Below are 24,279 nucleotides of genomic sequence, written 5' to 3' on the forward strand. Positions count from 1 at the left end.
CGATACAAAAGATAATCAGTAATAAAACAGCTACGGTGATACACCAAAGCACAACCCACATGGGATCCAGCTCGGGCTCAGATTAACGCGCTAGCACAAGCATCTTGCAGAGGGCCAACACCACAGGCAAAGTTGGGGTTCGGACGCAACCTCTACTCGACGTCTTCAACAACGAAGTCCGGATCTTCCTCTGAAGAAAACCACAAATATATATTGGGTGAGTACAAAAGTACTCAACAAGTCCAACCCCATCCACAGAGGGGTTAACACAGATATGCACAGGATAAACCAAGGATAAGGCTGAGGTTTATTTGCAGTAAAGCAAGATTTTATACATGCAAGGGTTTATTTTTGAAAAGAGTTTTTCCCAAAATAATTCTTTAGTAACCGAGTAATTAGTGGCGTTGATCCTACACAAAAGATCCAAATTTTAAATGCTACCGGACTCCTCATCCGCAGTAGCTCACGACACATTTGCCGGACACCTTCCAAAAACAACTCACACCATGGAACCATCCATCCCAGAAGCTAGTTATGTGACCAAACCGTAACTCGCCCAGTACCATGGGCATGGCTATTCGAATAGGTTTTAACTCTGCAGAGGTGTACAACTTTACCCACAAGTGGGGTACCACAGCACGATCACCTTAGTGTCGGTGCAGATCCCAACAAAGCTATTACCCACCTTAGCTAGACCTGACTAGCCAACACGGACTCCACCAAGGGGCCATTGACCTATCATTGAGGTTTAACCGGGGCATAAGTCACTATGACCTTATCCCTTCTCTTTGATCACTCGTTGCTCTCAGCTCTCCTGATGGCTATCAGACTAACTAGTGGGGTTTATGCTAAGCCATTGCCACACACAACGGTCGAGTGGTTTGCACGATAGTTGAGTTAGGCAAGATGACACATCAACTCGGTCCTTAACTGCAACAAGATGGATATCTCCCAACCTTCTTGCTCAACCACATCAGTACGAGCCTCCAACATATGACAATCCACACAGGGAATGCCCTTCATCCATCCCATCTTAACATTTTATTCTTTATAACCCAATTTCCCTTTTCTCAATACTCACGCATATTCCCTTTTATAAAGCATGTTGTAACCACTTTTGAGTGTAATAAAATGAGTTCCGGGTCCTAAGCGGCGCTTTAGCAGCGATTAACATCCATAAAGAATAAATCATATATAGACGTTAATCTAGGTGGTCAAGGAATGGTTATAACAAATCAAGGGGTGGCTATCCAACCATGTTTCAGCAGTAAAAATATATGCAATTTTATAAAACAGGCCAATAGGTTGTGTTTATAAAACTGGGTCGAAATATGCAATCAAAGGATGAGATTGAACTTGCCGTTCACAAAGCCTTCCGGGAAGTCCTGATCGAAGTACTGTCCTTCGGGTTCGGAATCGTGGTGCTGGTCCTCGCACACCTGCTCGCGGTACTGCTCATTGACGGGTTCTGCCTCGGTCACTCCGTGATCTACGGCGCGTACAAACAAACACACAATAAATAAAAAGAAATAAACATTTTGTCGTTGAGCTCGAATCAGGAATAACTTAAGAAATGATGGTAGAAAGAATATTTTTGGGAGATTTCTTAATGGCATGGTCGGAATTATGATAGAACGGCGTAGTAAAGTTTCGGGGCAAACGGAGGATTTTTGGCGCATGAAATAATGAGTTGAAGGAGTGGTTAGGGGTTAAATGGGGGTTCAAGGGCTTCTTTGTAATTATTTTTGAGAGTGGAAGGTCTTGATTATAATTTTTGAAAGTATTTGTGTTACTCCGGAAAGGGGCAGGGACCTATTTGAAATTATGTTTATATAGTGGAGGGGTTATTTCTTAAATAGGGGAAACATGGCGGGTTTATTTGGAAAAGAACATAAGAGGGGGGGTTCTTAAAGGAATAGAAGGGAAGGGAGGGGGTTTTTGGCAAAAATGACATCTTCTTCCTCCTCATGCAGGGGAACAGAGGGGGGGGCAGCTCACCGGTGCCCCTGGCGCCGGGGTTCCCGGGCACGGCGGCGGGCGTAGGGAGGGGGAAAAGGGAGAGGGGAACGGGGGGGGACCTATTCCCCACCTCGGCTTGGGCTGGGGCACAGCGAGGAGGGGGCTCCACGGCGGCGGGTGGAGACGGGCGGCGGCGGCTGTGGCGGCAGCACTGCGCGGCTCGGGAGGGGGCGTGCGGTGGTGGGGCGAGCTCGTGGAGGTAGAGAGCTCGGCTCCGTGCGAGCTCCGCTGCTGCTGCTTGGGCGCGCGCGCACGTCGAGGCGGGCAATGGGGCACGGCTGCACAGGGAGGGTAGGCAGGAGGGGGCCGCTGGTGGGGGCGGCAGCCGGCGCCGAGCTGCTCTGCTCGTGCCGCGCGAGGGGGAGAAAGGAGGAGGAGGGAGAAGGAAGAAAGGGAAGGAGGAGAAAAAGAAAAGAGAAAAAGGAAAAAGGAAAAAAAAGAAAAGAAAAGAGAGAGAGCTGCCGGCGCGATTCGCGGCGGTGGTCGGCCACGCGCGCGCTACGCGGCTTCGGTAGGAAGCGACGCGCACGTAAAACGGGGAAAGCAAACAGAGAGATGGGATGGGGATTGGTACGAGTGTCGGAACGGCGGATCGCCGGGAAAGATTTCGGGACATCGGGAGTTTGGAGAGAAAAAGATTTAGAATGATTTGAACTCAACGATGGAAAAGATTTTTAAAAAAAATTAGCGAGTAATTTATTTTGGTGAATTTTCTGGGATGTCACAAACCTACCCCACTTAAAATGAATCTCGTCCTCGAGATTCGACTGAGTTATGAACAGATGGGGATATTCTTTCTTTAACGCATCTTCGCTTTCCCACATAGCTTCTCCTACTCCGTGTCTGCTCCATTCCACTCTGCAAATTCGTACTTCTGAGTTCCTTGTTCTTTTTGTGACAGTGCCTAGAATTTTGACAGGCACTTCTTGATACCGAAGATCCTTTTGCAGGTCAATTGTTTCCACTGGTACTACTTCTTCTTCAGGTACCCTCAAGCACTTTCTGAGCTGAGACACATGAAGTACCGGATGTATATCTGATATTTCCTCGGGCAGTTGAATACGGTAGGCTACCGCTCCAACTCTTTTAACTACTCGGTAAGGTCCAATATACCGAGGGGCTAATTTTCCTTGGACTTGAAACCTTCGAGTTCCTCGAATCGGAGAGACTTTAAGGTATACAAGATCTCCAACCTCAAAATATAATTCTCTTCTTCGCTTGTCTGCATAACTCTTCTGCTGTGATTGGGCTGCTTTTAGCTTCTCTCTAATCTCAGCCACATGTTCTTTTGCCTCTTTTATGAGAGCTGGTCCGGTTAGCGTACATTCTCCTACTTCCGACCACATCAAAGGGGTTCTACACTTTCTTCCATAAAGGGCCTCAAAAGGTGACATGCCTAAGTTTGCTTGATAACTGTTGTTATATAAGAACTCTGCATAGGGTAAACTTTATTCCCAGTCCTTGCCATAGGTAAGGACGCAAGCTCTTAACACATCTTCCATAATCTGATTTACTCTTTCCGTCTGACCATTGGTTTGGGGGTGATAAGCCGAACTAAAATCCAGCTTCGTACCCATGGATTTATGCAAGCTTCTCCAAAACTTAGAGGTAAATTGGGTTCCTCTATCCGAAACAATTTTGCTTGGCACTCCATGTAATTTCACTATGTGGTCTATATAGAGTCAGGCCAATTTTTCTCCACTATAATTGGTCCGTACGGGTAAGCGGTGTGCAACCTTGGTAAGTCGATCCACTATCACCCATATAGAGTCATTTCCTTTTTGGGTCCTGGGTAAACCAACCACAAAATCCATGCCAATCTCATCTCATTTCCAAACCGGAATGGGTAATGGTTGCAATAACCCAGCCGACTTCTAATGCTCGGCTTTGACCCTTTGGCAAATAAGACAATGTGCGACAAACAGGGCGATGTCCACCTTCATTCCATTCCACCAATATTTTTGCCTCAAATCCATATACATCTTGGTAGCTCCGGGGTGGATGGAATATGCTGAGTTATGGGCTTCGTCCATGATAATATTCCGGAATTTCCATTCCTTTGGCACACAAATCCTGTTCTTATAGCATAAGGTTCCTTTGTCATCCACTCTAAAGTCTGGGGCCTTATTTTCTCTGGTGTGCTTACAGATTTTCATCAAGTCTTGGTCCGAACTTTGGGCCTTCCTAATTTCTTCTTCTAAGGTAGGCTGAATACTCAACTTGCGGTGAGATCCTTGAGGAACGATGTGCACATTTAATCGTGCATTCTCTTCTTGTAAATGGGCATTCTTGGGCCTAAGTTGCTTGTGAGGTTTCCGGCTTAAGGCACCGGCTACCACATTAGCTTTGCCGGGGTGGTAATGGATTTCTAGGTTATAATCCTTAACCAATTCCAGCCACCTTCTCTGCCTTAAATTCAAATCTGGTTGGGTGAAAATGTACTTCAGACTCTTATGGTTAGTGTAGATCTCACACTTATTCCCGATCAGATAATATCTCCAGATTTTGAGGGCATGCACTACGGCTGCAAATTCCAAATCATGGGTTGGGTAATTCTGCTCATGAGGCCTGAGTTGGTGGGAAGCATATGCAACTACTTTCCCATCTTGCATAAGGACACACCCTAAACCTTGTCGGGATGCATCACAATAGACGACGAAGTCCCGATGGATATCCGATAGGGTCAGCACTGGGGCGGTCGTCAACCTTTTCTTCAATTCTTGGAAGCTCCTTTCACAGGACTCTGTCCAAACAAACTTCTTTTCCTTCTTAAGCAGCTCCGTCATGGGCTGGGCGATTTTGGAGAATCCTTCAATAAATCTCCGATAATACACAGCTAAACCAAGGAAGCTTCTGATTTCACTAACATTGGTCGGCTGCTGCTAATTGGAAACTGCCTCAACCTTCTCGGGGTCGACTGCTACTCCTTCTGCGGTCATAATATGACCAAGAAAGTCTACTTTCTCGAGCCAAAATTCACACTTGCTGAACTTGGCATATAACTTATGTGCTCTTAGCTTTTCCAGGACCACTCTAAGGTGTTGCTCATGCTCTTCAGCACTTTTGGAGTAGATGAGTATGTCGTCAATAAAGACTACGACAAACTTATCCAACTCATCCATAAACACCTTGTTCACGAGGTTCATGAAATAAGCAGGTGCATTAGTGAGTCCAAATGACATTACGGTAAACTCAAACTACCCATAACGGGTGACAAAAGCTGTCTTTGATATGTCACTTTTCTTAATCTTGAGCTAATAATATCCTGACCTCAGATCAATGTTGGAGAAGTACTTGGCTCCTTTTAGCTGATAAAAAAGATCATCAATCCTAGGGAGGGGGTACTTATTCTTGATGGTAACCTCATTCAATGCACGGTAATCTACACACAACCTCATACTCCCATATTTCTTCTTGACAAATAGGACCGGGGCTCCCCACGGGGATAAACTAGTCCTGATAAAACCACTTCGTTGTAACTCTTCTAGTTGTTTCTTCAGCTCTGCTAGTTCTGAGGCTGCCATCCTATAGGGTCTCTTGGCAATGGGAGAGGTTCCGGGGATCAGTTCTATGACAAACTCTATATCTCTGTCTGGTGGCATTTCGGGGAGTTCTTCTAGAAAAACATCAGGGTACTCGTTCACAACTGGAACTCTTTCTAGGGATTTCACTTCCATACTGAAAACCATTGGGTCTGGTCCACTTCCCCGAGTATGACAGGTTACTTGTATCCCATCTGAATTGGTTAGGTGTACTACCTTGTTAGCACAACCTATGAGACCATTGTGTAGGCTCAACCAGTCCATTCCAAGGATCACATCTATTCCTTTAGACTTAAGTACTACTAGATCAGCTAGAAATTCTACCCCACTTAAATTGATCCTTACCCGTAAACAACCCAGTTGGCATTTGATGTCACCTCCGGACGTCCGGGTTAATAGGGGTGTTTTTAGTAGTGCTGTAGGTATTTTATGTTTATCCACAAAGCTTGATGATATAAATGAGTGTGATGCTCTAGAATCAAATAATACTGTTGCCAGAGTTGAGCTGACTAGGAACTCACCAAGTACCACTCCTTGTGCACCCTGAGCCTCCTGCGTGTTGATGTGGTTGACGCGGGCTAGTCCATAAGGCTGCTGGCTGTTGTAGTTGCCCTTGTTGTTTCTGCCGATGGGGACACGGTTGGCTCTAGATACAGGTGTCCTGGGCCCATTCACCGTGTTGGAGAAAGCTGATGCAGCAGGCTTGTTTTTGGCATATGGGCAGTTGGCAATGTAATGCCCTGTCTCATGGCATTTGAAACAGACTCTAGCATTGTTGGTGGTGGTGGTGACTTGGCTGGCATTGTTCTGCGAGGCTCTCATAGTGTTCTGGTTCCTGAACTGTGTGTTAGGGGCCTGGGGGCCTATCACTTGGGACTGGGTCCTGTACTGCATTGGGGCCTGAGATCCTAGTGCAGTATAACTGAAGCTTCTTGGTCTCTGGAAGCGGTTCTGCTAGCGGGTCTTGCTTTCCAGGAATTTACGCTTGTTTTCTTTTCTTTCTTCAGCTTTGGCCCTTTCTGTGAGAATGGCCATGTTTATCAGAGTATTGTCGTCCGGGTATATATGAGGGGTAAGCAGGGTCCGGAGTTCTGGGTTCAATCCCTTCTTGAACATATCCTGCTTCTTTTCATCCTTGTCCACTTCCTCTGGTGCATAGCGGGCAAGTTTCATAAACTGGTAGGTGTATTCTTCCACAGACATGCTCCCTTGCTGCAGTGCACGAAACTCATCCGCTTTGCGCTTCATGGTGGCTGCGGGGATATGGTAGCGGTGGAACTCTTTCACAAATTCGTTCCAGGTGATGGTGGTGGCATCTTCAGCATCGGCACAGTAATTCTCCCACCAAGCTAAGGCAGTTCCTGTGAGTTGGTGAGCTGTCAGAAGAACTTTATCTCGGTCTTGGCATTCGAATGGCTCGAGCTTCCTTTCGATCACACGAAGCCAGTCATCTGCCTCCAAGGGGTTGCTGGATCCGGCAAAGGTGGGTGGGTTGGCTCTCAAGAAAGCTGTCAGCTTGTCATTCATGGTCTGCTCTCGTGGCCGCTTATTGATGATGGCATTGGCCAGGGATTCCAGTATGAGGGTCTGATTGTTTATCGCCTGTGCCAGGTCTCCGACAGGTGGAGGTGGTGGTAGTGGCACTTCTCCTTGGTCCTGGTTCACTTCCTGTTCTCTGAGGGGGTCCTGTCCGTGCCCATTTTGTGGTCCTCCTGCGCCAGGGCAGCAGAGTTCCGACTGCGGGAGGCTCTTGAATCGTGTCGGGAAGTCATCTGTATATTGGATAGAGTCTTTGTGAGTCTGGGATTATGATTAAGTGATGTTTAAGTTATTTTGTTCGTAGTTTTTGAAAAGGCAGAATCCACCTCCTGCCGAAGCACACCAACTAAAAGCAAACACACAAGACTAGCAAGCAACAAGCACAAACAACTTCATTACTGCAAGGGGGGGTACAACACTGGGGCAACGCCAAAACGCGTACTACACGTCCGGATACACAACTCCAAAAGAGGGGGCACAACTCTAACTTCGGACCACACGGCTTCATCCCTTGACGGTCACTAGCACTTAGGCAGACTCATTGGCTTGAGTGGGTTCTCCCCTTGGAAGAGAACTCACATCCTCCAGGGGAATGAGCGATCCTTGCTCGCCATTCTCTACGTCTCCGTTTTCCAGGGGTTGCTCAGCAGCTTCTCCTTCAACGGTGGCAGTGGGCCCTTCAGGGTTCTCGGGTGGGGCTTGTGGGGTCCCAAAAAGCGATCCCCATCCCATGATGGGCGTCCCAAATAGGACATGGGTTTCTCCAATTGCCGGGACTGGCGTTCCACTTCTGGTCCATTCTTGTATACGCGGGTCCTGGGCCTGCCTGAGGCTCTCTTGGGCAACCGCTTCACTACTGACCGTGGTTGCGGCTCTTGCCTCGGCTTGAGCCACCCGGATTTGATGCATCCTTATCGCGAGCTCTGCTTGCTCGGCCCGATGGGTCTGCTCTCTCAGGATGCTGGCTTGCTCATCAAAGAGTTGATCCAAGGAGGCTAGGTAAGTAGCCACTTGGTACAGGGGATCCTCTTCATGGCGGCGCCGTTCCAGGCTTCTCATGCGAGCCTCCCAAACTGGGGTTCTGATGGCCGGAGGAAAGATCCTTATTGGTGTGGGGGCGAGATGTTCCTCGAAAATCTGGCACAGATAACAGAGCGCCTTCCTGACGACCAAGGGATAGGTGTCTCGGTACCTAAACCCGGTGGTGGTCACTCGCCATGGCTGGATGTCGGGGTAGCGGTCACTTTTGGCGATGACCAGGATCACCCTACAGCGAAGGATACCATGGTGCTCGTACTCCCTGTTGTAGTACCTTGGGCGTTCCGAAACACCAAGGCTCTCCAGGGCATTGATCAAAAGGCTGGGGAGGCCAGGTGCAGCTTGGCAAATGCCCTGGGTCCATCCTTCCTCAGCCATCTGAAAATAAAGGTAGGGTGAACAAACTTTGCATAAATACTTGAGTACAAAGGGGGTAGATGGTTCTTATCATTTCAACGGGGTGGGGTACATTTTCCATGAATACATGATTATTAGGATAGTGGTTCTAGCCTAGGTGTGCTACTCTTCTATCATGGGAAATCTTCCTCGATCTGGATAGGGCGCTTCTTTGGTGGAAGACATTGTTCGTCTTCGATCTGAGTACCCCTATCCCAATGGGTTTCTTCGGGTTCTTCTTCTTCTAACCATCCACCCGCTCCTCTGTGAGCCTCGTGGTCTTGCCATTGAGCTTGGAGAGCGGCTAGGGAATACTCGGCTCGTACGGCTCATGTCCGTTGTTCCTCCATTTCTTGGGTTGCCTTTTCTGCCCTGCGGATTTGGTGCTTTAGTTATTCCGCCTGTTCGCGGTAGAGCTCATCCAGGCCGGTGAGGTAGATGGATAGGTGGGAGACCGTATCTTCTAGGTCTTCTTCTCTCCCAAGTCCTCTCATCCGGGCAATTCATGAGCGTCCTCTTCCTCCAGTAGGCGGGAAAAATCCCATAGGAGTCCGCTGAAGATGATCCTTGTAGACCACACGCAGGCGTCGCAGGGTTTTTCGGGCGGCCTTTCGGTAGGTATCTGGGAAGCGAAAGCCAGTGGTGGAGATGAACCAGGGGTCCACATCAGGGTAGCGGGTGCTTTTTCCCACGAAGATCATCAGGTCGCACCGAAGAGTGCCCTTGGAGTCGTACTCCCGGTAGATGTACTCCGACGCGTTCCAGGCTGAGTAGCAATAACATAGGGAGGCCAGGCTCTGCGAAGCAGATTCCGTTACTCCATCTGTTGTCAGCCATCTGGAACAGGCAAGAGTCAGTGGTGAGTGTTTGTGTGGAAAAGGCTTAAGCAAGGAAAGTTCTAATGTGGAAAGGCTTAGAAAAAAGGGTTTCGATCCTAGGGTCACGTCCTACGACCAACTTACGGCTCTGATACCACCTAAAGCGTCCCCTCATAAGAGGTGACTTAAATGTGATACAAATATCAGTCCCAGGAGGCAGATACACATTTATTACATCAGATGGTACATCACCGTACAAACCTCCCAGGAGGCGGACACTCGATACAAACGATAATCAGTAATAAAACAACTACGGTGATACACCAAAGCACAACCCACATGGGATCCAGCTCGGGCTCAGAGTAACGTGCTAGTAGAAGCATCTTGCAGAGGGCCAACACCACAGGTAAAGTTGGGGTTCAGACACAACCTCTACTCGACGTCTTCAACAACGAAGTCCGGATCTTCCTCTGAAGAAAATCACAAATATATATCGGGTGAGCACAAAAGTACTCAACAAGTCCAACCCCATACATGGAGGGGTAACACAGATATGCACAGGATAAACCAAGGATAAGGCTGAGGTTTATTTGCAGTAAAGCTAGATTTTACACATGCAAGGGTTTAATTTTGAAAAGAGTTTTTCCCAAACCAATTCTTTAGTAACCGAGTAATCAGTGGGGTTGACACTACACAAAGGATCCAAATTTTAAATGCTACCGGACTCCTCATCCGCAGTAGCTCACGGTACATCTGCCGGACACCTTCCGAAAACAACTCACACAATAGAACCATCCATCCCAGAAGCTAGTTATGTGACCAAACCACAACTCGCCCAGTACCGTGGGCACGGCTATTCGAATAGGTTTTAACTCAGCAGATGTGTACAACTTTACCCACAAGTGGGGTACCACAGCACGATCACCTTAGTGTCGGTGCAGATCCCAACAAAACCATTACCCACCTTAACTAGACCTGACTAGCCAACATGGACTCCACGAAGGGGCCATTGACCTATCACTGAGGTTTAACCGGGGCATAAGTCACTATGACCATATCCCTTCTCCTTGATCACCCGTTGCTCTCAGCTTTTCTGATGGCTATCAGACTAACTAGTGGGGTTTATGCTAAGCCGTTGCCACACACAACGGTCGAGTGGTTTGCACGATAGTTGAGTTAGGCAAATGACACATCAACTCGGTCCTTAACTGCGACAAGATGGATATCTCCCAACCTTCTTGCTCAACCGCATCGGTACGAGCCTCCAACATATGACAATCCACACAGGGAATGCCATTCATCCATCCCATCTTAACAATTTATTCTTTATAACCCAATTTCCCTTTTCTCAATACTCACGCATTTTCCCTTTTATAAAGCATGTTGTAACCATTTTTGAGTGTAATAAAACGAGTTCCGGGTCCTAAGCGGCGCTTTAGCAGCGATTAACATCCATAAAGAATAAATCATATATAGACGTTAATCTAGGTGGTCAAGGAATGGTTATAACAAATTAAGGGGTGGCTATCCAACCATGTTTCAGCAGTAAAAAATATATGCAATTTTATAAAACAGGCCAATAGGTTGTGTTTATAAAATTGGGTCGAAATATGCAATCAAAGGATGAGATTGAACTTGACGTTCACAAAGCCTTCCGGGGAGTCCTGATCGAAGTACTGTCCTTCGGGTTCGGGCTCGCGGTGCTGGTCCTCGCACACCTGCTCGCAGTACTGCTCGTCGACGGGTTCTGCCTTGGTCACTCTGTGAACTACAGCGCATACAAACAAACACACAATAAATAAAAAGAAATAAACATTTTGTTGTTGAGCTCGAATCAGGAATAATTTAAGAAACGATGGTAGAAAGAATATTTTTGGGAGATTTCTTAATGGCATGGCCGGAATTATGATAGAACGGCGTGGTAAAGTTTCGGGGCAAACGGAGGATTTTTGGCGCATGAAATAATGAGTTGAAGGAGTGGTTAGGGGTTAAACGGGGGTTCAAGGGCTTCTTTGTAATTATTTTTGAGAGTGGAAGGACTTGATTATAATTTTTGAAAGTATTTGTGTTACTCCGAAAAGGGGCAGGGACCTATTTGAAATTATGTTTATATAGTGGAGGGGTTATTTCTTAAATAGGGGAAACATGGCGGGTTTATTTGGAAAAGAACATAAGAGGGGGTCCTTAAAGGAATAGAAGGGAATGGAGGGGGGTTTTGGCAAAAATGCCATCTTCTTCCTCCTCACGCAGGGGAACAGAGGAGGGGGGCAACTCGCCGGCGCCCCTGGCGCCGGGGTTCCCGGGCACGGCGGCGGGCGTGGGGAGGGGGAAAAGGGAGAGGGGAACGGGGGGACCTATTCCCCACCTCGGCTTGGGCTGGGGCACAGTAAGGAGGGGTCTCCACAGCGGCGAGCGGAGGCGGGCGGCGGCGGCGGCGGCTGTGGTGGTGGCGCTGCGCGGCTCGGGAGGGGCCTGCGGTGGTGGGGCGAGCTCGTAGAGGTGGAGAGCTGCGCGGAGGCCTATTTATAGGCCAAGCGAGGAGGGGGGCGGGGAGCGGTGGCCGGCGGCCGGCAGCTCTACGCGGCCATTAATGGCGTGGGGCGGCTTCGGCATCGCGGAGCGGCGCAGACGCGACGGTGAGGCGATGGGGCGTGCAGGGAAGGACAACAAGTGGGGAGGGGGCGGCGCAAGTGGAGGGGCGGTGGCCAACGGCGAGGCGCCGCGCGGTGGCGTGCTGCACGAGAGCTCGGTTCCGTGCGAGCTCCGCTGCTGCTGCTTGGGCGTGCGCCCACGTCGAGGCGGGCAAGGGGGCACGGCTGCACAGGGAGGGTAGGCAGGAGGGGGCCGCTGGTGGGGGCGACGGCTGGCGCCGAGCTGCTCTGCTCGTGCCGCGCGAGGGGGAGAAAGGAGGAGGAGGGAGAAGGAAGAAAGGGAAGGAGGAGAAAAAGAAAAGAGAAAAAGGAAAAAGGAAAAAAAAGAAAAGAAAAGAGAGAGCTGCCGGCGCGATTCGCGGCGGCGGTCGGCCACGAGCGCGCTGCGTGGCTTCGGCGGGAAGCGATGTGCACGTAAAACGGGGAAAGGAAACAGAGAGATGGGATGGGGATTGGTACGGGTGTCGGAACGGCAGATCACCGGGAAAGATTTCGGGACATCGGGAGTTTGGACAGAAAAAGATTTAGAACGATTTGAACTCAACGATGGAAAAGATTTAAAAAAAATAGCGAGTAATTTATTTTGGTGAATTTTCTGGGATGTCACAGGCCGGGGACGCCCGCCGCCGTGGGCTGCCGAGCCGCCATGGCCACGCGTCCCGGCGCGAGCGGGGGCTAGCGAGCCGAGGCCAAGAGCAGGGGCGACGGGGATGCTCGCGCCGGCAAGGGCAAGGATGGATGAAGACGGATGCGTGGTTTGTTTGCGTTTTTTTTTCGATTGTGTTTGTGATTTTGCTGGTGAATTTTTGTGTGATGGGAATCAAATCAATCTTATATATATATATATATATATATATATATATATATATATATATATATATATATATATATATGTTGTGAATGAAATCAATTTCATGTATAGTGAATTAGATTTGTGCTTTTCTTACTTGTGTGATGGATGAGCATGTTGAGCATGTTTGTAGCTGCAATCTAAAATTTATTCTAGGTGTGATTGGTGAGGGAGTTGAAGCATCTTTATGATAGTTGGAGCTGGAAGGGGAGATGCCAGTCCGCGAGCGCGCGCCAGGAAGGAATCTAACAAGTGATTTCCGACAGCCCAAAACATTCCATTTTCGGTTTCCGCATTTTTTTCCTTTCCATTTTCGGGCGTCCCAAGTCCCAACCTGGATAAAATATCCCGCTCCTTTGTCTTGTTTTTTGATTTCCGCGATTTTACGTAGGAAAAAATTCTCTTTCGGCTCACATAAAAACTTTCTCTTTATGAAATCATTCATGGCCGTTGGAGTAGTATGAAGGGGGCTCGGCTAATGAGCGCGCGCTAGGAGAGATGCCAGCTGCTGAGTTTCCTTTTTGGAAAATTTTTCTTCTCCATAATTTCTACTTTTAGAAAGTTCTATGTATAATTTTTTTTAGACAACTATCGGATGATATTTTTCAGCATAACTATTATTTGCAGATGATAATTTTTCAGCACAACTTTTACTATACTTGTAACTTTATGCATAACTTTTTTCAAACAACTTTTTGTAGGACAATTTTTTAACATGACATGTATAAATTTTACGCATAACTTCTTCCAGCCTCCTTACCAAATGATAATTTTGAACATAACTTTCACCAAAACTTCTCACACAACTTTGACGCATAAGTTCGTGATACAACTTGTAAAAATACAACTTATCGAATTAACTTTTTAGCTTACTTTATACAAAATATTTATCAAAAGCATTTTGAAAACAAAACATAAAGAAGATAAACAAAAAAGATTGAAAAAAGAAAAAGAAAAGAGAATATCAGGTAGGTCGAATACATAGAGTATGTGGCTGAGGCCTATTACGTAGAACATATCGACTCTAAATTAAACAACTAGACTCTTATATCTCTTATATGTATATGCACGCCAAGCATATATTCAGCTTACGTCGCTGTCCGTGGAGTTAGTTAATGGAAACCAATTAACGTGTGAGGATAGAATTGGATGCGAAATAAAAACAGTCAACAGGCCCCACTCACGTGAAATGAGTTGGGCGGTTGGGAATCGAGCGCCAGCACGCTCGCGCGTGGTATTGGATTTTCGAGCTGGAAGAGGGGACGAGGCGGAGACCCGGAGCTGCGGTGGGACGAGCAGGAATGGTTTTTTTTTTGGTTTTCTCTCTTCATCTTTGGTCCCGGTTGAGAATCCCAACAGGGATGTAAAGTTGCTTTTGGTCCCGGATGAACCATTCGGGATAAAAGATTGGAGTTTTTTTTTGTCTCGGCAGCGTAGTTCTGGTTGAAAAACCGAGACTCAAGCTAGTTTCTATTCGGAACAACAGACCCTTTCTGTAGTAGTGTTTGTGATTCTACCTCTATTTTATAAAAATGAAGAGAGAGTTTACCCCTACTCATGACTTAACGGTATGAAATGGACCGGTAAAAGACGAATTTACCTTTATATTTTTGCTCCTATTTTTATTTTTATGAACACTTTCAAAATAACCCACCAAGCAAGATGGTGGATTATCAGCACGTATGACCTCTTCGTATCATCGCATGGCACGAACGAGACAGCTATGCACCTCCTTGTGGCCAAGACGCACGGTCGCCTCCTGGAACACGGCGGGGTCGACGCTCATGGCCCATCATGGCCCCCACGGCGGCGATCCAGCAGGGCAGCACACACGAGCGGAGCAGGGCGCGGGTCCGTAAGTGAGGTCGTCCGTCAGGGCCTGCTGCCCGCCGTGCCAGGAGCAGCCAGCTCGGGCCTCCGTGTCCATTCCACCCCCACCTCCCTCCGGAAGCAACTCCTCTACAGTATTACCTCCTCACTAACGTGTGGGGCCAGACCCATGTGCCAGTGACTCAACTGCAGAGGGCAATACCGCAGAGGATCCTCCCGGCCCACCCCCACCCACCCAACAGGACAGGGCACCTCGCGCCGCGCCTACTCGCCGCGTACTTGCCGCAGTGGGCGCCTGGCCTGCTGCAGCGGCGGCCACCCACCAGGCGATGGCAGACCGCCGCGGGAGCTACCAGTTCCCGTGCACCTCTCATACGCCGATGCCCTTGCCCTGATGGCCGGATCGCGCATTGGCGGCCTGACGGCCCTAGGATTTTGGAGGCCCTCTGGCGAACTGGTCGCAACGGCCCCTCTATTGTCTAGACCTTATATAAAATCTTACGACCGCGAGCGGCGAGCGCTCTATGAGACTGCGATAAGCCGCCGATGCGATAGCAATGCGGATGCTGACCACGAGCTGCGAGCACTCTGCTAGACCGCGACGATTTGGCTTCCATGGTTCCGCTGCCCTCCGACGACAGTTCATTGGCCTCTTAGTTTTTGAGTTGGGCTGTACTCTGTAGCTACGTATACATAATACTCCCTCTAGGTTGATAAAGGAAGTCATTTCGGGCATCGACACGGTCTCAAAACACAACTTTGACCACTATTTTTTTCTATAAAAAATTATCAAATGTCGTCTATATATTTACTTTACGAAACTGCATTTCAAGATGAATCTACTTATATCGCTTCTATATTTTCAAACTCAATCTAAAAGAATTTATTTATAGTCAAAATTTAAAATGCGTTCAACTTAAAATGAACTTAAAATGATATTCTTTACTAATATAGAGACCGTACATATACATACCTGAACTTGGACCCCCTTCTGCGCTTGGCCGGGTCACGGGGGTGTCTATTCACCGCGCGCGCGAGTGGAATCGATCCACTCGCAGAAGGCGCTTCGTCCTCCGCCCCCGCCCCGCGTCCTCCGCCCCCGCCCCTTCGTCCTCCGCCCCGGCCGGCGGCTCTCGCCGCCGCGCCGTCCGCCCACCAACCACCGCCGGCGCATCCCCGTCCTCCCCTAACCTCTCCGGCGCCACGCCCCCGCCCGGGACCTGGCCCGGCCGCCGGCGCCCACCACCCCGGCCGGCGGCACGGAGCGCCGCCTCGCCGCCCGCCCACACACCACCGCCCACCGCCGGTCGATTCCTCCCCCCACCACCTTCTCTTCTAGGTCCGGTGGCCATGGAGCTCTTCACCGCCGCCGCCGCCACCCCCAGCAACCCTAGATCCTAAGGCCGCCGCCGCCGCCCTCCACCACCCCGGCCGCCGGCGACCTCGCCGGCGGCCGCTCCCCCCACCAACCACCCCTCGGACCCCGACCACCCCCCTCCCCTAACCCCGGCGCCAACCACCATCGCTGGCTCGAGATTGAAGAAGCACAGTCAGCTCGCCTCCCTTCTGCGACAGCTCGAGCTCCAGTAGCGCGCGAGGAATAGACTCCGCGCCGGGTCACGCCTACGCCGCCGCCCGTGCACCTCCCGTCGCTGCTTCCTTGCAATACCGAGAGGGAGGAAAAGGATGGGATAAGGGTCTTAATACATAAGGGGTATTGTTGTCTTTCCATATTATTATGAATGGTTTTTCTTTTTCTTTTAAATTATTTATTTCAGATCCCTCTAACAGAGTTAACGGAGGTTTCATTTTTATAAAATAGAGGTAAATCCACAGAGTTGCAGAAAGTCCGAGTAAAATTACAATTAGCTTTCAGAGTAGGGGTATAGAAACACCAATTCCCCTATATACAAAGCCATTAGCAGTTGCCTGATGACCGAAAGGGCCAATTGCCCAAAGGGTGTCGGTTGCCCCCAAAACCGTCATTAGCAGTTGCTAATGATGTGATTAACAACAATTGATCACTAATAATTATTCCTAATTAATCTTAACAGCCTCAACGTCCCGGGTGCACGACGGCAGGCTGCTCGCCACGTCCGCCGCGCATGTTCTGATTGCGCACTCCCCGTCCCCCCCCCCCCCCCCCCCCCCCCCCCCCGCGGCGACCGGTGGTCTTGGAGGTCTTTCGCTCACCGGTGCCGTGTGTGTGTGGGTGTGGGGGGGGGGGGGGGGGGGCGAGCCACGGCGAGAAGTCCTCCAGCACCGACTTGGACGACGGTCGCGGGTCCGCAGCGGAGGTCAGGATGGACCGGGCCCAATCAGGAGCCCGAACATGGACGCAGTTTTTTTTTTTTGAAACAATGCAGGCTTAGTGCCTTTATCTTTATTGAGATTTGTACAGCTTAAAATATCCATGTAGTTGCAGAATTGTACACGCTGTAAATACATTTGTACTTTGACTAATTATTGGCCAAAATATGAAAGCTTGACATTTTCAAAACCAATTGTGCCTGGAAGTTTTAGATGGGGCATTGAGTCAAAGCAGATGCAAACATGAACAAGATCAATGTTGGAGAAAATGAAGTGGTATTAGCTCAGTTGCTTCCGATGAATTATGGGAACAGAAATACCTCGATATATACAGCTGATTTACAGAGCAGATTCGTACACGGACGAAGGGTCGTAAGTCGTAACGCGTGCTGCCACTGCTGCTTGTGTGCTAGGTCGATGGTACACGCATTGTACATGTTAGAAGAAAAAAAAACGTGTGTAAAACTATATATGTACAACAAAACAATTTTTTTTAAGAAAAACCTAGTGTTTATAGCGCCTTCTGGTCCAATCTCTCGTTCCAGTTGAGACACCTGATCAGGCTGCGGAACCAATCACCAGTTTGGTCAGATTTATTAACAGTTGGGAGCGGGTGCTGGCTCATGGATATATGAACAGAGTCTCCTCTTGACAATTGCTGCCTTCTTTTGCCATCAAACGATACCCAGGCATTACTTCTTGCATCATCTGGTATCTGGTACAGTTGCAAGTGCAATTGACAGTCCCACAACAGTGCAAAATTTACCAGTCAGCAAAACATGGTATGATATTGTGGGATAAAAATCTGATAAGCTAAAGCTAGGTAAGACTTAAATAGTACAAAATGGTCATCGTTAACACTAAGTTAAACAATGCACTTCAGCTGTTGCTCAGTACCTTTAATTCAAGACGTGCGGAATCCGGAAGGATGACAGGTCTAAATGACAGCGAGTGAGGGCAGATTGGAGTAAACAGCATGCATGGGACGTTTGGATGGACCTAGACAGGAAAAACCACAATGATCATGTTGAATTACTGTCCAGTTGTTGGACTGGAGAAGAAATAGTTTGCTGGAGGGTAATACACATGAACATAACACTACCTATAAAAGCAAACAAACAAGGCATAATATTGTTTCTCATTATTGAGCTTTGAAATGCTGAACCCTTAGAGTTACAGAGCTCCAAAACCTAAAGATCTTCAGTTCTATACTTCAGAAAAAAGGTTATGAAACCAAAAATTTTCCTCATAGGCGATGGGGACATACTATTTCTATCATTCCTAAAGTAAAACACTGAATGAGCCTGATTTTCTGAAGACAGGGTAAAAGGTGCCAGCCTCTAAGAACCATTTGACCAGTAGGCAGTAGAATTCGCATCCTTTTTTTTTAAAACAAAACTAAAATATGCACAAGACACATGACATGATATATATATATATATATATATATATATATAAAATTGAAGTAGCAGCCATGTGCTTCATAAATAGGAAATATCCATTTGTTACAAGGAGTGATCAGCATTTGAAAAAATAGGTGCCATGTCATCATAATACTGATAAATGTGTTTTCCCCATGTAATCGATACAGTTAAATGATTATAGCTTGTAAGAATTAACCTACCATTGACCCCCCTGCTGCAGTAGAGTATGCCGTACTGCCAGTTGGTGTTGCTACTATCACACCATCTCCTTGCACCTAGATATAATTTTTAGTTAGAGTAGATATATAGTATGTTTAAACAACAATATTGAATTTTGTGCATAAATAGTATTAAACGATATAATCTTCAGGAGTAAGAGGCCAAGTGTAGCAGGCTGGCTCAAAGTATATTTACATTACTATGCAGTGAACAGTTAATGCAATAGAGTGATGCAAGGAAGAGTAACTAAGGATAGTGTCAGCTTGGAGAATATTCGAAACATAATGTTAACACATAAATCTTTTATCATATAGACAGTAAGTGTGTAAAACAATCATATAAAAAGTGACAAAAGAAGGTAACTATGGCTTCTCTAGTTCCATGCAGCTGCTGCCTGAACTTTGTCAAGCATAGTAAAGTTGAGAAAAAAAAAAGGCTTCAAAGAGGAAACATAAAGAAAACATTATGATGCACAGTTACCCACAGTCACCAAGCCACAAGATGCAAAGATATACATCTGCTCTAGGTCTTTCTGAGCCATACCTTAGTGATAAGGTGGTTATGCTCGTAACATTCAATTTTTGACAGGTATGGATTAGAACCCCGATCAATAACGACTTCATTTAGCACATCAAACACTTTTCCGGGCATTGCTTTTCCATTGCGAAAGATCTCACATCTTAGACGCATTCTAAGGGTTATATAAACTCCAAGTGTATTGTTCCCATGGATGACAGCTCTCAAGTCTTGTCTGAAACCTTCGAACTGAGGTAAATAAAATGAGAACATGCTTAGTTTTGACGCAAAAATAGGTTAATTTGAAATTCTCTCAGGGAGGATATTAAAATGTACATTGTGTGAAGTCAAGAATCCAAGAGATCCGAGATTGAATGAGACAACAGGTGGTACAGAAGTTCTAAATAAGTTTGATGCATGCAAAATGACTCCATCACCACCCAAGCACGTGACAAAATCAACTCTCTCGTGTAGGTCACTGATTTTAACACAAAGCATCGTTACTGAATAATACTATGGAAATTAGCACTTTTCACAAACTTAAATACGTTTAATTTGTACCTGGTATCTTGAGTATAGAAGGTTTGCACAAAACCATAACCAGGAATTCTAGCAAATATATCGTGAACATCAGGTTCCACAAGAACATTCATCTTTTCTTGATGATGCAGAAATGAAGCAACCTGAAAAGGAAGTGATTGGAATTTTATAGCTTGCCAAATGCTATGTATACTGCTGAACAAGAAACTAATTAAGACTACTTGACAGCTCTGAAGATATAAAAATTAAGACCATCTTTGACATTTCTGAAGATATACTGCCAAAAAGCACACACTGAAATCTTTAACAGTTAAGCCAAAAAGTTCCAAAATCACACTAATGTCATGGGTAGGATGTACTGTTCACGCCGTGAACAGTAATAGGCCTAGGATATTAGGAAAGATTAGATTAGCTTGGTTTGTTATTTCCTTAAATTTAGAGATTGGTTTCTTAAGGGTTAAGTCAGGGTTTCTTAAGGGTCAAGTCAGCCCATCTATATAAGGATGGGATTGTATCTCTTTTAATCAAGCAATGAATTATCAACCAATCTAATCTCTTTCTATCTCTTCTAAACAACCAAGCCTGCGGTAGAGGGGAAAACCTCGCCGGAGAAGACATAGATCGCGGCCATGAAAAGCATAGCCTAGGTCTAGTTATCGTCATGGACCCAATGCCCATGACAACTAAAGAGTAAAGATTAACCCTAACACGAAATGAGGTTCACCAATTAATCCATCTCACATGAGAACAGGCTATGGTCTCCAACAATGCAATAAACAGCCAAATATCTCCTTTTGTGTATCCCAGGGCAATACAGTTCATTTCAGCTTTAAAGCAAAGCCCTTAACTGGCATTTGTTGATCCATCAAATCTTTCTACAACCTAAAGCCAAAGAAGAACCTTAAACTATGATAAAAATAATTACACATATTCAATATATAATTATCTCTCTGATACAGTCCTTAGATCTCTCTATGCATTATATTTTCCTATAGCTGACTATAAATTAGCTATGTATCAGTAGCAGAAATCAGGTAGGTACCTCCAGAACATGAAAACATTTTGAAGAAAAATTTTTTGCTAGCACTAAATTCTTTATATCAGTCAAAGATGCCACATCAAATGCAAGAACCCTAATCTTCTTTGAGATGACTGACACTAATCAATTGCTACCAGATACTCCATTTCCAAAATGTGATGTGTTTTAGTTTTGTCCTAGTCAGACTTCTTTTAACTTTGACAGAGTTCGTAGAAGAATATATTTTTTTCTTGAACATAAAGGAGAACATATTAACAGCTACAATAGCAAACAAATGCAATATCAAGACCTATTGCATAGGATTTAATAAAACTAATTTCATGTTGTTCGATGTTGGTGTATATTTTTACCAAACTTGGTCAAAAGTTGGAGAAGTTTGACTTAGGACAAAACTAAAACACCTATTCAAGGTTCTGTGTGATTTATGCATGCTCTCAAAGAAAAGTTGGTATGCACCTCTTTAGCTTCCTCCATGAGTTCATCACCTAATTTCTTCAAAAGTAAGACAGTCCTTGGAGGAGATTTCCACATAAGCATCTGTTGCTGGGTGCTAGGATGTGTAAAAGCCAAAGATGATTCTGTTACTTTTTCTCTAGTGCAAGAAAATCCATCAGTACGTACTAGAAACATCTCTGCTTTTCTTCTCGACTGAAGTCTAACAACACCAGTTGCAGATGCACACATATTTCCATCAACAGGATCTGATTTGTTTCTCTCCAGATGAGGGACACCATTCTTTTCAGCGGACTTTTGTGATGCAACCTGAGCATTCCCATTAGAACTGCTGGCAGATGCTCTAGTATCAACAGTAACAACTGAGACTTTCCTTTCCTTTTCCTCAACTAATGTGGAGGCTCCATTGTTGGGTGGCTTTCCATTGGTACTACCTGAAGCAGCCGATAGAATATAATCATTGTCAAAAGATGTCCCATTTGAACTTTTCAAAACTGTAAACTCTGCTGCTTCATAGCCAATGGCTCCATTATGCTCTGCACTAAGATTTTGTTTTCTCCTTGAAACCAGCGAGTTACTTGATCGTCTCCTAGAGTTCAGGACAGATTTTGGATAAACCTTTTTGCTTCTAAAAAAGTTGGTCATCTCTTTTCTAGAGAAAACATCGCAAGTAGGAAATTGTGCTTTGAGGGGGTTACTCTCCAGCGTGAAGTTTGACAGGAGTTCTGATCTAGTGCTAGGCATTTCACTTTGCTCAGTGCTTTGATCAATGGGAAGGGCATTAGTGACCTCCGGATTATGACGAGCTGTTTCTATGTCTATCTCAGATGATTGCCCATTGTCCATGGTCCTATCAGATTCCACTGGTGTACCATTTTTAGTTCCATTTGTGGAGGAACTTGAGCTGCCTGTGTGCTGCTCTGTCTTGTCATTTATCAGGAGTTTACCATTCCCATTTAGAGAGCGATTTTGGATGGCCAATCTCTCTGAACGAGTAACATACTGTTTCCATCTTGAGACCATTGCAGAGGTCCTAGAAACACCTTCTTGGCTATGAAGATAAATGGGCTTCTTTGCGCCATCTGCCACAAGTGCTGCAAATTGCTGAACCTGTTCAGCTGAGGGTGCAGTTCCAATCTCAACCGGCATATTTATCACATCTATTTTCCCTGATCCGACAGCTTCCTGAACCGCTGAGAGGTACAAATCATCTTTCACATCTTCTTCCCGGAGGTCGACAATAGTTTTGAATCCCTTTTCTAGTAGCCATGCCAGTCCCTCCTCACTGACTTGTCCTCCCCTCCAAAATGCAACCTCTAACTCTTCTGTCCCTGAATCATCTGAAGCAGTCGAATAGTACACAGGAAACCAATTCGCAAACAATGTTGGGCAGGGACAACCATCAGCCCTTGGGAAACCGGCATCATAACAAGCATTCTTCAATCTCTGCAGCTTCCTCCGTACATCCAAACCCCTGGGCTCACTCGGTCCAAGGTAGCTAGCAAGCGCAACCTGCATACTCTCACAGCACCGCTTCATGTCTCCACGGAACAAGGCGAGCGGCGGGATCCTATCTGAGGTGTTGTCCTCAGATCCCTGGAAGGCACTTGCAACGCCTGCCCGCCCCGACAACACCTCATTCCTTCCCCGGTTCAGCAATGCAAGCATGCAGCCGAGGAAGGCAGCAACCTTGTCTTCCAGCACTGGCAGGTCCTCTGATTCCACATCGTAGCGCACAGGGCACTCGCCTGTCTCTGGGTCACAGAGCGCCGACATGACCGCGGTGTGGAGCTGCTCAGCAGCACGGAATATGCGGCAGTAGGCCTCAATCTCTGCAATGTCGCCGGGCACCGGACCAACCCACAACAACTGGGACAGGTCCCTTGTGTGAAAATTCTGCAAGAAACCATTTGATACATCAATGGAGCATCGTCCCATCTATGACAAATGGAACTAAAAATACCAAATACAAAATTGACATGGAGCTATCGATGCAAGCGAACAAGAAAGAAAATCCAAGCTCATCTCTAACATCATATCACACTGCCCGACAAAATCACCCTGAGGATCAGAATGAACTAATGGGTGAGCAAACACAGGACAGCAGCTGTCTGTCTACTACCAGTCAAGAAGTCTGCAGAACTAGGCGCCGCCACGCCAAGAACCAGGCAGTGAGCGGCTCCCCAACTGTTCGACGAAATGCTCAAGAAAGAAGGAAGAGCCCAGCGAACCTGAGAGTCCAGCCCGATCCGGGAACCGAAGGACGACGCCCGCGCGGCGATGCCATGGCGCGCCGCGGCCGCGGCCGCCGCGGGGCGCCACCACCACCTTCTGGCGACCCCGGCGACCCGCGCCCCGGCGACAGACGCGGCCGGGAGCTTGGCGGGCCCGTGGGGCGCGCAGACGTCGAGCATCAAGCCAAGCGCGGCGCGCCACTCGGCGCCGGCGGCGGGGATGGGACGGGGCCAAGAAGAGCCGGAGCTTCGCGCGGCGGGAGCTACCAGCTCTCCGCGGAGAAGGGGAGCGCGCGCCGCGGCGTCGCTGGCGAGGCGGATGTCCTCCCGGCGAGCGCCCCGATGGCATCCACGGGCGGAAACTAGAGATCAGAATTGACTGGATTCTCGCGGTTGGTTCGCGTAAAAACCGTGGCTTTTTGAGGGAGCAGCGGTGGAATCTTCAAAAACAAGGGGTGAAGACGAAGGCGGCGGCGGCGGCGGCAGGTGCGCCACTGCGATTGTGTGCACACTTGTTCCTCCTGACGCTGCCAGATGGAGCGCAAGGATGCAGAGAAAATCGGCAGCAAACAAAAAATGTGGTGGCGATTTTGCAAGAGGAAAAGAGGAGAAAATGGAGCCATGAGATGTTTTTTTTTCTGAAATTGACGTTCTTGGAGGTTTGCTGAATGGGTGAGGTTGGAGAGTTGTGGGGATATGGATCGTGGACCACAATGTGTGGTTGAGTTTTCTAGATTGCTGTGGATTTTCGCGTTTTCGGTAACATGGATGGTGCCGTGGGGAATTGGTAAATCAGCTTCTGTTACATTTTTGGAAGTTTTCTGAACCTGTCTTTGCTTTTTGGGGTTTGTCAAAAGAAAA

The 24,279-nt window shown here is 47.2% G+C and overlaps 1 protein-coding gene across 1 annotated transcript; it reads right to left on the reverse strand.

Annotated features, from left to right (window-relative positions):
- Window positions 1–17,252: 17,252 nt before the first annotated feature.
- On the reverse strand, window positions 17,253–23,994 carry LOC120643856 (probable NAD kinase 2, chloroplastic). Its single transcript, XM_039920342.1, has 8 exons — window positions 23,416–23,994; window positions 21,188–23,080; window positions 19,714–19,835; window positions 19,489–19,630; window positions 19,180–19,401; window positions 18,618–18,692; window positions 17,891–17,992; window positions 17,253–17,708 (listed from the first exon to the last, which is right to left on the reverse strand). The coding sequence occupies exons 1-8, from the start codon at window positions 23,596–23,598 to the stop codon at window positions 17,505–17,507; spliced, it is 2,943 nt and encodes a 980-aa protein (XP_039776276.1). The 5' UTR covers window positions 23,599–23,994; the 3' UTR covers window positions 17,253–17,504.
- Window positions 23,995–24,279: the final 285 nt, after the last annotated feature.

Source organism: Panicum virgatum, chromosome 8K (genome assembly GCF_016808335.1).
Source record: "Panicum virgatum strain AP13 chromosome 8K, P.virgatum_v5, whole genome shotgun sequence".
Classification (NCBI taxonomy): domain Eukaryota; kingdom Viridiplantae; phylum Streptophyta; class Magnoliopsida; order Poales; family Poaceae; genus Panicum; species Panicum virgatum.